The following is a 15,803-nucleotide window of genomic DNA, read 5'->3' on the forward strand; positions in this document are numbered from 1 at the left end:
ACTGTTTTTATTTGTTGAAATCTAAAAGAAGGTAGTGTAAATTTCTGATATTATTTATATGTATGATTTACAATTTCAGTAATGACGCTATCTCTTAGTGTATAACTTCCGTCTGCTCTGTTCTTATTAAAAGGATTTGTGTAGTAAATGATGGCTAATAAACGTTTACTGGGAAATTAAATTATGGAATATTTATTTCATATTTCGTACTCTTCAGAATTTATATGGAGTGCGTTGTTCAAGATGGGTATATTGTTAATAATGCTGATAAAAGTATATTAGCGTATGTGGTTCAAGGTAAATATTCCACATGCATTTTTAAACGATTTTAACGTTGTATTTGCATGCCTATATAAAATCCTGTAAACGATCATATCGGATGCGGAATATTCCATCGTCTTTTGCGCCAGAATTCACCTGGTAACAAACAGTATTATGCGTGTCTAGCCCTGCCAATTGCCACCTGTGGTACGCAACTTTTGTATCCATATTGATAACTCTGGTTCGTTACAGATCTACACAATTTTGATTTGATCACCCTGAAAAAATCCAAACATTACTAACTACATCACTGGCTGAGTGACTCTGACCTTTCTTTCGATAGAAGAACTAAGTAGGTATACTACCTTACAATATAGTTGGTATGAAGAACTAATATTGTGCTCTTAGTCTTTAGAGCATCCTCTCATAATTAGTGTTCTAAAATTTTTTAAATTGAATTTAGAGTAAGAGTTTGTGTATGGCGGCAGATAATATAAATAACCGAAATAAACAACGCATTATGAGTATAAATAAATTAAGAGCGATCATTGTGACTGCCTAAAAAGCTACTCCATTTTCAATTAGAGTAAAAGCCGGGGACGATATGGATATTTTGTGAAATGGGAAAATAATCGAATTTCGACTGAATAATGAGAGGACCCTTCGATGAATGGTAACAGGAGAGCATGACAACACAAAGGGTATTTAACTCGCACTTAGTACTTTTTGCCCCATACGCCCCGCTGTGCCGGACACCCCCTACCTCCCCTGCGATTATTTTGTCGTTATCACCCTATAACGTATGCAGGATAAGCGACTGCGCGAGCTTTAGCGATACACACACCGACATAGTATAAAATATACGCTGAAATATAAACTTTACGCTAAAGACAATAAGAACTGCATATTGTCGTGCGCACCGTCACCGTTATCCATTTAACCGTTTTCTAATCCTTTGATTTATAATATCCCGTTGAAATATCACCCGAAGCTGCAATATATTTAAGTTATTCGAGCCGTCAATTAACGAGATAGGTTTTGGCTATGACGTTTTATAAATAGACGCGTCGAAGCCAACGCAACGGTAGGTTTACTCGCACATAAAGCTCCGTCCACACGGCGCGTTGCGTTGCGTTGCGTCGTCGCAACGCAAATATTTTGACGCATAGCCGGCCACACGGGCGCTGCAGCGTTACTATGACGCAGTCAACGTTCCGTCGGCGCAGCGGCGACGCACAGTTGCGGCAAGTATTTTGAAAAAAATTCGCAGTCAGTCTATAGCAAATCATGGATCGGAAAAGACGTCTAGCATTGCTCCTATTACTACGTCACCGCCGAAATCGACGCAAGATCACAAGACGGTACTGGATCAGTCCTTTCATTTCATTAAGAAATCGTGATGGACAGTTTTTTTTTTTAGAATATCGGGAGTTGCTATTAGACGAAAAGAAGTTTTATAATTTTTTTAGAATGAGTGTATCCAGCTTCGAATGTTTATTGAAGTCCTTAGAACCACACATACGAAAAAACTATACTAATATGAGGAATCCAGTGGAACCAGTAGAAATGCTGGGAATCACTTTAAGGTAACTATATAAATATATTTAAGTAATAAAAATATAACAGTTTTTTTGGTTTGTTTAATTAGTAATCAACTCACAAATAATCAGCAATTGTCATAATTTTAAATTTAGACATTATTTAAGAGAGATATCATCCAGTAATTACAAATTAGAAAAATCGTATTCAGTTTCTTCACTTGCTTGAGATGTTTCTGGAGATGTAATTGAATTATTAAAATCAGAAATGTATGTACTTTGAAAATTTGCTGTTTGATACCCATATGGTGGTTGGTGAGACGTTGATGGGCCACTCACATATGATGATGTTTGTCCATACCGCATTTCATCTATAATTTGTATAACTTTACTTTGGAAACGGAGAGTTTCTCGGTCGGAAAATTCTTGAATAGATGGCAATATAGCTCTGAAAAAGGACATATGGCGATTTTCCGGCTCCTTGAGAAGTTTTAGTCCTTCTCTTTCAAACTCATCCATTTGCATTGCCCTTTTGCGCGCGACTGGAACATAGCGCGGAGTGTTGTCTGTGGTAATGTCATCATTTGTAGACGTAGATTCATTGTTGATTTCTCTAGGCGAGTCTAAGCTAGATTCGGTGGCATTTTGTTCCACTTTTCTCAAAAAAAGGAGTTGATTGTATAAATGATACTTCTTCAGTTTCGTAGCGCCCGAGCCCGATTTTGATGCTTCTTTTAATTTTTTTGAATATCTGAAGTAATTATCTTTTACACTTCTCCATTTTTTTATTAAATCATTACCTGCAAAACCAATAGTAAACATGATTTAATAATTTATACATAGTGAATTTCTCGATAAAATTTAATGACATATTCAGATATCGTTAACAAACACTATGTGACCGACTCTGGAATCGTGAAAATATAACAGCTGTTACATACAAAAAGCAATACCTACTGAATCAAAATGTATGCAACAGCTGCTATTTTTTTCGCGATTCCAGAATTAATTGGTTACATAGAGAAAGTTATTTGCTATCGATGTCTGAATATGTCAGTATTTTTTTTCGGGTATCTATCTATCTCATAAATGCATATTATAATAATTATTTTCTTTTCAGATACCTAGGAAGTGGAAATTCAATAACTGATTTACATTTCAAATTCAAACGGGGAAAATCTACTATTGCATATATAATACAAAGAGTTTGTCGTGCTATATGGACCAATCTTCTTCGAGACAACATCCCTGAACTGACAACTGAAAGTTTCCAAACAATAGCGAGGGGTTTTGATGTAAAGGCAAATTTTCCTCAATGTGTTGGTGCCATCGACGGCAAACATATCCGCGTGTGTAATCCTGCAAATAGTGGCTCACTTTTTTTTAATTATAAAGCCTTTTTTTCGATTGTGTTGCTAGCTATTGTGGATTCAAATTACAAATTCGTATTTGTCGACATCGGTGCATACGGAAAAGAATGCGATTCAACCATATTACAAAATTCTAAACTGTACGAGCTAATGATTAACAACAACTTACCACTACCTCAACCCCAGCCACTCTCTGGTAGCAATATACCAACCCCGTATGTATTTGTGGGTGACGAAGCTTTTGGACTGAGCAAACATATTATGCGTCCATATGGCGGTCAAAATCTCGACTTACAACAAAAGGTTTTCAATTACCGTCTAAGCAGAGCCAGAAGATATGTCGAATGCGCTTTTGGGATTATGGCTAACAAATGGCGCATTTTTCACAGACCGATAGACGTGTCCTATGACTTCGCTACTGACATTATAAAAGCATGTTGTGTATTACACAATTTTGTCGCTGATCGAGACGGTTTTAGACAAAGAGATAAATTTGCTATAAGTGTTGATGAATTTCTCCCAATACAACCCGTACATGAAGAACAGACAGCACCGAATGTCATAAGACAGCAATATGCGACCTATTTTATGACTAGAGGAACTCTGCCTTGGCAGCTAAATAAGGTATAATTGTATTATGAGGGTTTTCAAGATTTTCTTGCACCGCCAATTCCGCGATCAGTAAAAAAATAATATTTTATACCTACTCAGCGTAGTCTAGGTTAGTTTTGAGCTAAGTAATAAAATAGTACTCACGCTAATCTAAATTCCCTAAGTTTTAAAATTTTAGAGTGTCGAGATATTAATTGAGTAGTCCACTTTCAAACCCCGTTAAGTTTATGCAGCAATTAATTGAGAAAACTAATTAAAATGTTTAGACTTAAAATTACGATATTAAGATGCATTTTTTTGTGTATTACATGAACTTAGTAGCACATCGAATTAAATTATGTTAGCAAATAAAATCACTCTTTCATAATAATCATTTAATTTGCATTTTAAAATTAAACATAGCTAGTTTTGCAAAAGATTTTTTAACATAGATAGTTTTGCAGTTGTATGCAATCAACATAGGCAGTTTTGAAATAATCAAATATAAGCTTCTATTTTCCTCTACTCTTAAGAAATTACAATTTTTATCTATTATTACACTCTTAAGTCTATTTCTTCGTGTATTATGGTTTCTTCATTATCAGTCTCTTCTATAACAGTCTCATTTGGTTCTTCTTGAAGAAAATTGTAATATTGTAAATAATCGTAAGAAGCCCAATCTTCACCGAAATGTTTTTTCAAAAGATTTCGCACATCATTTAACTTTACTGGTTTTACTGGAACTCCAACATTCATCATAACGGGCACAATATTTTCGAATGATTTGCCTCTTTTGCAAACGTTGCCATAATTTATTACCTCAGATACATAATTAGGTTCCCCTTTAATGGCAATTCTATTATTTTTATCCTTTCTTAAAAAGAATCTTTTAGAGGCATTAAATTGAAAGTGCCAAGATCCAGGTAACTTAAGTACGTTTTTAACGCTTGATTTCCAATCATAAAAATGGAAGTCGCTGCCTAGTCTGAGAACCGTACCATACTTTTTAAAAATATCAAAATATGTCTGGGGTTCCACAATGACTTCTAAAGGACGTATTTCTCTTTCGATATTTCCAAATACACGGTCGGGGGGCAAAAATGAATGCCCCACTACAGGGAATATCAGCGTAAGTTTCTTGATGTGACGTGGAGCTTTTGTTTTTAGCCAATATGCCAACATTCCCAAAACGATTGAGTTTTTATTTTGCCCCCCACAACCGTCGCAAAATAATTTAATATGACTAACAGTGTCTTCAAAATTGGTATTCATTAGCCGATGAAATACCGCCGAAGCAATCTGATTAGATCCTTTCTTTGCCTCAGTTTCCAACCACGTGTAAATAAATGTGTTTAAACAGTTTTGAGCCCCACGAGATGGCCCTTGACATACTGTTAAGTTATACGTATACAATTGTCGGCTAAAGTAGGCACTCTGGTCTGGTACTTTTGGTAAAACCAAATTCTTTTGACAGTCAAAAGAGAAAATTATTTCGTTGTCGCCTTGTGTTTTGAGGCTAGTGTAAAAGCATTTGGCCTTTAGCTTGTGAATACGAAGCTGAGCTATTTGCAGCTGTTTTTTTGCTGTGTCGCGTTCTCTTTTAATAACTTCTTTTAATTGAATGCATTTAGAACATGCATCTGTAGCGGGAGACTTAAAACTCAAATTAAAGTACTTGTTAAAGATACGTCGGAAAAATTCATATCTCACTGACACATTCTGAGCGTCATCGTTGTAAAGTTTATGCAATTTTTTTATACTTAGATCGCTGCTCAGATATTGCACAGTAGATCTTCCTCTAACATAATGTGATTCCAAAGCTTCAAGTCCCTTTATAAACGATTTTACGGATTCTGTGCGATCAGAATACAGATTGGACTTTCTATTACCTCCTCTTCTTTCTTTCGGCATTGCCATCGTGATTAAATGCTGTTTACAAATTCTTTGAATTCTGTCCCTAGAGATTCCCAGAATTGTGGTCATTGCTTTTTGACACACCTTAATTAATTTGACGCGGCGTCTTCCAGCCAAATTTTCGTGCTTTGGTATAAAATAGCATATAGTCTGGGATTTTCTCTTTCCTTCTTTTTTAGGAGTTTGCGCTGTACAGTATTTTAATAAAAAAGTATCTTGGGTGACTTTAACTGAAGTTGAATAAAAATTCCGATGAAATTTACTGTAGTCTTGAACCGTTAAGTCGTTACACTTGTATCCCTGTTTTGAATTTCCATGTACACATTGTGGTATAACTGGCAGTCCCTTAGGCATATGTCTAAAACAAAACAGATAGGCACATTAATAAATAACAATAGAGCAAAAAAATCCCCAGCAAATAACCAGGTATCTATCCTATTTACAAAAGGTAACCATAAAATAATAATCTTACCGTTTCGACTTCTCAAGTTCTCTCTTCCATGTAGATTTATCAGCTATCTTTTTACGTCCTCTTCTGTTTGGTGCCAAAACAACTTCTTGTTCTTGATACTCCATGATAATTTTAATAGAAAATACCTCGTTTTTAAAAGCCTGCAGTATCTGAAGAAAGCAACGCGTGCATGCACTTCGACAGTATTATGCGTACTGGCACTCAAGATGGCGGCTTTTGCAAAAGTCACCACGCAACTTAGCGTCGTTTGCAAGTTAATACAAACTTAGCGATTTTTGAAAGTGGACTGCCGATCAACATAACGACTTTTGCAAAAGTATTGAGATTTCAATCCCATTTTATTCTTATCATAGCGAGTTTTAACACAGTATATTAAATGCTGACGTTAATATTTTAAATCCTTAACCGATTGGCGCCATTGGATAAAAAATGTTTTTTTTTTAACATAACGTGGTTTGCAAGTGGACTACTCAATTTTGTACTGATCGCGGAATTGGCGGTGCAAGAAAATCTTGAAAGCCCTCTTAAATAAAAAAAACATAAATATCTGTACTGTGAACTCACCAACTTTATTTTTTCGTTCAGCTGTGAAATTCTCGTAATCAGGAAATAAAACTTTTGATATGTCTTCCCAGGCTTTTGTTTTTAAATTTTTATTTTTAAAATCTACGTTTGACTTGTCCCATATAATTTCCCTTTCCTGTATCAATGTAATCAAGTAATCTATGTCAATTTCTTCAATGGTATTCATTTTACCCTGCAAATAAAACTAATTACCCTGCAAATAAAACTAAATACAAAAACGTAAACGTAAAACGAAATGAGCTTCCGTGTATCCTCTCTGTCAACGCACAAGCAACTGAGCGCTGACGCTCCGACGTCGCACGAGTAAACCCCCTCCCGCTTCGTCTCGGGGGCTGCTGTCCGTCATGTGTGCGTTGCGACGACGCAGCGCGCCGTGTGAACACCTTGGTTATTTGTATGTAAAACAACGCAGTGGTAGCGCTGCGTCGACGCAACGCTGACGCAACGCGCCGTGTGGACTGGCTCTAAGGAGGTCCATTTAATATTTCCGTTGTTGACAGAAGATGTAAAAAATATCAATCTTGAAAATCAGACTGACAAAAATAACATACTTCTATTGTATCATGGAGGGGGGGGGGGGGCGATTTCGAATCCCAGCTAAACCTCTAAATTTTCTAAGTTATGTGCGTTCTAAGCAATTCTTAAAATATTATAATTGCTTCAACGGTGAATTTTTATATTATGATTATTATATCATAATATGCCTAAAGCCTACCAAGAAATTATCCTTTTCCTAAATATAGAAAAAAAATATAGCATTTTTCACAAAATGTTGCTCAAATTGCTTCTTACTTATGTCTACTCTTTACAAAGGACGGTGCACGGTACAGTGAATAACAGACAATTAGTTACCTTACTTTTATATTGCCAATGTTATTTTGGTGCGTGATGGTCGCTTCCCAATAAAACCCCCTTCCCGTTACGACTACGTTTCCACCACGAACCAGTATCGTTAAGAACATAAAAAAATGACATGGTGGATTTCAAAAATTCCTAATCACCAGTTCGTTCAAATTCAACTGCTTATTTTTTTTTAAACTTAACCCTCAGCCCTTGTGTTAAATTACCAGTGCAAGCAGTCAATTTGAGCAATATTTTTCTCATGTTGTTATGTAGAACTAAGTGCTACATAACAACATTAGTTGCTCAATAAGAAACCTTAATCGATGGCATACCTACTAAGACCTTAAGTATTGCCAACCTTCAATACAAGATAAGATCTTTAACTGCGGTTGTGCATTGTAAGAAGTTAAGTATTAGGTGATTAATGATTAAAAGTAACAATTTAACAATTTAAATATCGTACGGTGGCTAATACAGTATCACTTCTACTCAATTTCGCGCCAGCGAACCACTGCGACCTAGGTAGAGGTGGTTGGATGGTTTTGTACCAAATGCCCTTACTGAGAGATCTGAGATCGAAGTGTTCCTTCCACATTTTAAAACTATTTTCCTTAATTACAAACGTTAGATCACTAAAATAACGAAGTCAATTTAAATATTGGATAGAAGCAGCCGTTACATTGTAAAATTGAAGTTTAGCACCTAACGTGACCCACCCAGAAATATTAATTTTACCATACAGATACTAATGCTTTACGCGAAATATATCAAATTAAGCTTAGTTTTCATAATAAGTAAAATTAAGTCACAAAAAAATGTAAACGCGATTCAGTCCAGAAATCATATACCTAGGGAATCAATTCTCTCTTATATGATTTGATGTTTCAAGAACCATGTGTGCTTCAGCTAATGACGTTAAAACTTATTCGCACGCTAAAGTCATTTTTCGTTCCCGGAGAGCTCGAAAAGCTCCACTTTGAACGGTGCCCGCATTTATTAGTTAAGTCAAACACACCTTTTTAAACTCGGTCCCGAATATTTCAGCCGCAAACTTGCCTCTATTTGAACAGGAAAATTTTCGCCAAACATTCTATTGATACAAATAATTCTGCGCACCAAGGGAAACGATATTTCACTAGGGGTTTGTGGAAGCCAAGTTAGTTAGTAAACTTTTTCGCATTTCGTTAAAAAGCGGCGTGGATTAATTTGGGTGTCGGCGTGATACTTATTTACAATAATCCGACTTGTGGGAGCGCCTAAATTGTTAGATTTTCGCTCTCAGCCGATTTTCGTTTTTGCTAAAGTATAAGGATTCGAAGTAATACAATCGATGTATTATAAAATTTTTAGAAAAATATTTTTACATTTCGATAAAAGTGAATTATTTTATTTACATTGAAACTACAGAATGTTTTCCCTTTGGTATTGTTGTTAGTAGGTATGATGAAATACAACTCTTGAGGTCTGGGTTTAATATTGGGTTGTATAGCTAGAAATTTAGAGTAGGTACCAGAGTAAATTTAGGATTTTAGAGTTAGAAAATTGGCGTTGTCAACTATATGCCTTTTGAGAGCATGTTTAGCTGTCGGTCTTGATTATAATCACGCATGGCTTGTGATATGGGTACTTACATAGCTGATGAATATTTTTATTAATATAATATGCATACAGACAAGCGGTGTTAACCTAGTGGGTAAGTATTCGGATTTCCTTTCCGGACCGAGTTCGAGCCCCAGCACGCACCACTAACTTTTCAGAATTATGTGAGTTTTTAATTTAATTCATTTAAATATCACTTGCTTGAAACGGTGAAGGAAAACAGCGTGAGGAAACCTGCACCTGAGTGTTTTCCACAACGTTCTCAAGGGCGTGTGAAGTCCACCAATCACTTGGCCAGCGTGGTAGACTACGGAATAAAAACTTCCTATTCTTAGAGGAGACCCATGCAATGTAGTGGGTTGATGATGATGATAATATACATAAATACTTATAATATAGGTACAGATAAACACCCAGACACTGAATATGGCAATATTATTTTGCCGTTATCATCTTTTACTCAAAACAGTTTCAGTACTGTAGGTGGCGGACTGGAATCTTAAAAGTCATCATATAACAATTGTTAAATATGTCCATATATTAAGATAGGTTGTATACACGTTGACTTCCTAACAAATAAAGTCGGATAGATATAAAACCCACAAAGATTTTTAAATTGTGCTATTGTCATAGTTAAACTAATCGCAAAGCAAGCTTAACGCTTCGTTGTAGAGAAAAAGGAGCTTTTTTTAATATTATTTTTGCACATGAAAAAAAATAATTTAAGAAATGGTCACATCACTATCAAGTTACGTATGCAGATCGTAATCCTCGTTGTAAATATAACGTGCTCGCCAAGATCGACCTTTTTCATAATCCCTAAGAATTTTCTGTCTAATGAGGTGTCCGTTTACATTAAGGATATATTTATTTTACCTTTTCTGAAGGTAAAATGTTTTCGGGCGAGATATATTTACGAAGATTAAAGGTTGTAAATATTTATTATATTTACTCTGAAAGTTAGAGTTTTTGGAATATTCTTCTCGTTATTAATATTCGAACCTACGAGAATGTTATTCATAAAATTTGTTTTATCAAAAATAATCTGTCTTTTATGATAAACGTCATACCAACTGAAAAATAAAAGATAAATATTTTATACAACCTTCCAAAGCCATTACTTCACTTTAGAAGGTTGTATAATATATTTGGAAGGTTGTATAAATGTTAATGGCCTCAACCAAAGTATAACAACCCTAACCACCCCACTCTGCAATTTAATTTAATTCAATTCAATTAAATTATATTTATTTGCTGATACAGGTAAATAGGTGTAACAGAAAAAAATATGTAGATCTTAACTGTACAGTGCCAAATTGGCATGCAAATTGTTACCAGGGTTGTATTTAAATTTTAATTAATGTTACTACGAGGTACAATTAAGATATTGGCAAATACAATAATATTAATTACAATTACGAAATAATGTTTTTAATAATACAATACAATTAATAAATAATAAATTACAATTAAGTTAATATGGGTTCATGTCAAAGAATACAAATAAATTAATAATTACTAATGAATGTCATTTTAAATATTCATCAATAGTATAAAAATAATGTTTATTTAAGTAACTTATCTTTTAAACATTCTTACGTAGGCTGAGGCCGACTATTCTTATCAGTTGTTTCTGATATTCATAGAACGCCATTCCTTAACATGCACTAACGAAAGGACGGAAGGTAAATATAAAATATACCGACAACCGATTTTTAATTAAGATTGATTATGTCCCTACCCTAAAGCATGAAAAAAACCGCGGGCCGCCCGGCCGCGTAAAATATAGTTCGGAAATAAAACTGGACCCGGTAGGTGGCGCTGCAATTACGTTCTAGGTTTTTTAAGATATTAATACCGGTTATAACCAACTTGGTGCAGCTGAAGTTGCGTGGGTCAGCTAGTAAAGATTAAAATGAAAACAAAACCCACGAAAAAAGTACTCAAATTAACACCCAATGAATTAAGATAAAAAATACTTAAACTTTAATTAAACCTTATCTAAAATATGGAGGTAATTTCGTTAATTACAAAGTCGATAGCTATTCCAACTCTTTACGACTGCTCTGTCCGCGATAACGTTTCTAATTGTCGAATAAAAAAGGATTAGGGCTAATCCTTGTTTAATAAAAATGTTAATCATGAGATTTCCCATCGCAGTATGCTAATGTTATGGCAGCCTGCTCGTTATTGAGGACGGCTTAAATGTATGCATTTTGTCAGAGCGATGTTTTAACATTGCTTTTGATAAAAAATAATTCTAATTTATTTTTAATAGAAATAGTTGGTAAGCAAGAAATCAGTCACCTGAAATTAAGTTACAAAGAGAGAGATAGATAGATTAGAGTCAAAGATATCTTTATTCAAGTTGGCCCATAGATGCCACTCATGATGCGTACATTACATAGAGATGTGCACACGGTAGTGAGATGATGGCGATAACCTTATTCGTAAACTTAAAACTAAAGCTACGAGGGTTCAAAATGCGCCCTGGTCCAAGAAGAAGCCCACAACAAACTTAGTCGGGTGTTTTTTTTTGTAATAATTAAAGCCCCATAAACATCTCCGCTCATCTTAAACCGTGACGTGTGGTGACGGCAGAACAGAATATAGTTCATTACCCCTCCTCTTCCCGAGGGTGTCGTATGGGGCGTCTAAGGGAATAAAATCGAGAACGAGCTTCAGCGTCCTCTGTGCTACTAGGTATTTCCATCTACAGCAATCGCCAACCCGTCTGGCCAGCGGCGTGATTATGTGAAAACTTTCCCGTTGAGGGAGGCCTTTAGTCTAGCAGTGAAATTTTATAGGCTATTGATGACAAACACCAACATCCGAGGAAATATCAACAACAAACACGTTGCCGGCTTTTAAATGCATAAACCCAAATCGTAATTTTGAGGTAAATCGAGGTCAATTTGTAACAGCGTAAATTTATTGTAGATAGAACCCGTTGTAGATGTAGTTCGATGGTAGTAAGTTGGATGTCATCTTAAAGATCCTTATTTTGAATGGTCGATAAGCGCAGTGGGCAGCGACCCTGCCTTTTGAGTCTAAGGCCGTGGATTGGATTCCCACAACTGTAAAATGTTTTTGTGACTGTGGCTGGGTGTGTATATTATAAGTTTTTATGTATATTATTCATAAAAAAATATTCAACAGTCATCTTAGTAACCATAACACAAGCTACGCTTACATTGGGACAATATGGCGATGTGTGTATTGTACTAATATATTTATTTATATAATTTATTTATCAACTGCGAGTATTTCACTCAAGTTTGGTTTGCCGATGATGTGCTCAGTTTCTGTAGTAGTCTAAGTCTTCGAGCAGTGATGACTTTAGGTTCCAAAATATAGTCACTAACAATATACCTCATAAGTACTGCCTAGCGGGCGATGGAGGCACTCTTCGCGATTAAATTAGGAATGAGCAGATCCGTTGAAAACCAGAGGTACCTACATAGCTCTACTGATCGCAAAGCTAAAGTGGCCAGGGTGAAGTATATTGCTCGGAGAACCGATGGACACTGGGGTCCCCAAAAAGGGTAAAAGCAGCGTTAGTAAACCCCCGACTATGTGGACAGACGACATCGATCAATTGATAGCAAGTCGCTGGATGAAAGCGGCACCAGACCGTGGAATTTGGTACACCTTTGGTGTTATGGTACTTGAACGATTATACTGTAATTATAATTAAACATAAAATAATGTTACTTTACAATGACCGCTACAGGTCAAAACCGAGTACAGCTCAAGAGCATTTTCTCAAGAGCTGCTAAACGTACTCACGTAAATCGTAAAAAGTTCTCAAGGTTTGATACTCCAATTCCACGGAATTACCTATAAAATATGAGTTCTCGTCTTAGAGCTCGTAAAGCATTCGACTTTTACAAATAAAATATAACCAATAGGTGCGACTCTTAAATGCCAGTCAGACGACGTGACCAAAACGTAAATCGGGATTTATTAAAATACTAAACGTAAAATTCTTTTATATTTTGTACGTTTTAATAACTTCGCCTTTTTTATTCATAAAAAAATTCTTTCGTCTAATTTAGTTTTTAATTTCAAAAGTCTTTGATTCTTTGCTAAAGTCGTTTGCATTTAATTTGCGTACCTACAATTTGTACATGAGTACTGTATCATTTCTTTTGAAACTGAAATTAAGTTCGAAATGCATTTTATGAAGTTACTAAAAGCAGTACGAGTCCAATAATTTTATTCATAGAGAATCAGGTACATCCTACGTGCCTCTGAGAGGCGGTGTATCCCGTTTATTGTCACTAACATAATAATATCGTATTTAAGCTCAAGCTCAAGCAAGTAGCTGGAACCCGCTGGAAACAAGCGGATTCCATATCCGCTTGTTTCCAACGGGATGTTGGAATTCCCAACAAAATACCTATGTGCAGCAGTGGACTTCCATCGGTTCATATGATGATAAAAATTATAGTAATCATTAAAATATCGACAACGCAGTTTCCTACGTTACATACGAATGGGGTTTGTAAGTTCAGGAATGTTCACATTCTTGGCAGTAGCAAAGATAGGAAACAAATTTCCAGTAAGACAGCAGTCGTGGTATGGTAAAGTTATAAGACATCCAAAAACCTCATGAACAATTCTTTACTATGAATGACTGAATCTGGACTCAAAGCTGGATTTCGGTAATATCAAACGAAATCAAGACCACTCAAATTGCCACATTGAGGACCCAAAGCAGAGTAACCAAATAGAAAAGCCAACCCCCTATGGAATCAGATGGTATATGGCTAGATGCTAATTAAAACTTGTGAATCACTAATAGATAAAGTGTATGAATAAAGAGGCGCGTAACCAACGGTGGGACATTAATAGGCTGACAATGTGCAAATCAGGGTCCTAAGTGAAAACGTTGCTTTTACTTGCCTGCAAGCTGTTATAGATTGGTGGATAAAATTAAAAAAATATCAAAATTCAAAATTACTTTATTTTAAGTAGGCCTACTTTATAAGCACTTTTGAAACGACAAGTATGTATGTTTGTAGTGAAAAAGAGCAATCTGCGGAGTTTCTTGCCGGCTCTTCTTTTCAGTGGAATCCGCTTTTCGAACCTGCAGTAGAGTGACCACAAACAGACTGACTTGACTTGACTTGACTGACTTGGAACTTGTGAAATAAATAAAACCAATACTTTTGTTAATAGTAGGTACTGCAGTAAGTGGTTTTGAAAAATAGCAGTACTATTTGGAATCTTCTTAAATGACTATATCACATTTTAATTATTTATCAAATGTGTAAGTTTAGTCAGCAAATGTTTAGCATAAAAGTACCGAAACAACCGCAGCGGTTTGTCTCGATGCCTATCTGCAACGATTACCTGAGGTGTTTAGTTAGAAAGAATAAAAAGCAGCTGTGAGTGTTGGGACTTGATATTCTGCTACATTGTAGAAGGACAGGAACTGAGTTTATAAATTTTAATTACTGCAATTAAAATTTAATTTCAGCAAGTACTAAAATAAATAAATGTAATCTTTATTACATACAAAATGTTTTTAATATCGACTTTTTGGATCAACGTTGAAAGCACAGCTAATTTAGGCACAACGCCATCTAGGAATTGCTCGGAAAACTTAAATATGGAATACAAGGATAACATTTTCTTTACTTCCATGCAAATTGTATAAAATGAACCTGCACAAGAGCCTGCACATGTTTGCAAGTCGATAACCTGATAAAGTTTCATTTATTAGATCACGCCATACCTGCATTGCCATTCAGCGAACAGACTGTCTGGCGAACGCGCTTTCTATCAAAAGTTCCACGTACAGGATATGCGACGTTACTTTGAGAGGATTTTATGTTTCGTTTTGTTGTCATAAAAAAATTGCTCCCCTTACGTATCTCGGTTAAATAGAAGTCGCCGTCTTTCAATCCAGATGTTCGATCGCATTTCTGTCGATCGACAATCGGGTAGATTCACGAATCACTGCTTTTAGACATGTTATGGAAATACCATGATTACCGATCGAATAAAATAATAAAGAAAGAGATAATAAAGAAAAGACCTTCTTTTGAGAAGGTTTTAGATATCTTTGATTAGGTAGTTATTATAAATTCATTATGAGTTTTCTTCTTAAGCTTTTGAGATCATTAAAATTTACGAAAAAAACAATTTATAGAAGGCAGGTTTGACCTACAGAAAAACTAATTTGGACACCGGAGACGCAAAAAAAAAACTTCTTAGCCTAATTATGTTATAGTTTTTTATTCTTTATGCAAGGTGCTGTTTATATACTTACGTGAATAATCGCTTAAAAAAAATTGGCCACGTATGCCATCATGGAAAACGCTGTCTTATTCGGTAACCACGAGTGGCGTGCACTCGTGGTTACCGAATAAGACAGCGTTTTCAAGGTAACAGGGTATGTACAAGGTATGCAATAAGCGGGCAAATGATAAAAACTAAAAAAGTACGGGTTATAAAAAACTATCCTTAGGCATTGTAAGAGTTATAAAGTTTTTATAACTTGTACTGGAAATTTCCTTCATTTTATATCGTATGCATACCTTATGCGTACCCTCTATGCACGCCACTGATCACCACTTTCACAAGTGTTGTATTTACCACAGAATACTTACTTACAATATT

The 15,803-nt window shown here is 35.4% G+C and overlaps 2 protein-coding genes across 3 annotated transcripts; one reads left to right on the forward strand and one right to left on the reverse strand.

Moving 5' to 3' along the window:
- Positions 1 to 1,435: 1,435 nt before the first annotated feature.
- Positions 1,436 to 6,429, forward strand: LOC120627231 (protein ALP1-like). Of its 2 annotated transcripts, XM_039895123.1 has the most exons (3): positions 1,436 to 1,505; positions 1,731 to 1,847; positions 2,920 to 6,429. In XM_039895123.1, the coding sequence occupies exons 1-3, from the start codon at positions 1,459 to 1,461 to the stop codon at positions 3,797 to 3,799; spliced, it is 1,044 nt and encodes a 347-aa protein (XP_039751057.1). In that variant the 5' UTR covers positions 1,436 to 1,458; the 3' UTR covers positions 3,800 to 6,429. The 2 variants fall into 2 exon arrangements, with proteins under 2 accessions (XP_039751057.1, XP_039751056.1); XM_039895122.1 differs by lacking the exon at positions 1,436 to 1,505 and having other exon boundaries at positions 1,528 to 1,847.
- LOC120627233 lies at positions 1,841 to 7,193 on the reverse strand. The gene is made up of 2 exons (XM_039895124.1): positions 6,711 to 7,193; positions 1,841 to 2,599 (listed from the first exon to the last, which is right to left on the reverse strand). Exons 1-2 carry the CDS (start codon positions 6,895 to 6,897, stop codon positions 1,986 to 1,988), a joined length of 801 nt encoding a protein of 266 aa, XP_039751058.1. The 5' UTR covers positions 6,898 to 7,193; the 3' UTR covers positions 1,841 to 1,985.
- Positions 7,194 to 15,803: the final 8,610 nt, after the last annotated feature.

The sequence above is a fragment of the Pararge aegeria genome, chromosome 11, assembly GCF_905163445.1.
Source record: "Pararge aegeria chromosome 11, ilParAegt1.1, whole genome shotgun sequence".
In the NCBI taxonomy this organism is placed as follows: domain Eukaryota; kingdom Metazoa; phylum Arthropoda; class Insecta; order Lepidoptera; family Nymphalidae; genus Pararge; species Pararge aegeria.

Excerpts from the sequence above, each read along its gene's own strand:
- LOC120627233 (XM_039895124.1), bottom strand. The coding sequence starts at position 6,897 with ATGAATACCATTGAAGAAATTGACATAGATTACTTGATTACATTGATA. Across the intron at positions 2,600-6,710 it reads TGAACGAAAAAATAAAGTTG|GTAATGATTTAATAAAAAAA; the intron begins GTGAGTTCACAG and ends TTGGTTTTGCAG.
- LOC120627231 (XM_039895122.1), top strand. The coding sequence starts at position 1,549 with ATGGATCGGAAAAGACGTCTAGCATTGCTCCTATTACTACGTCACCGC. Across the intron at positions 1,848-2,919 it reads ATGCTGGGAATCACTTTAAG|ATACCTAGGAAGTGGAAATT; the intron begins GTAACTATATAA and ends TTTTCTTTTCAG.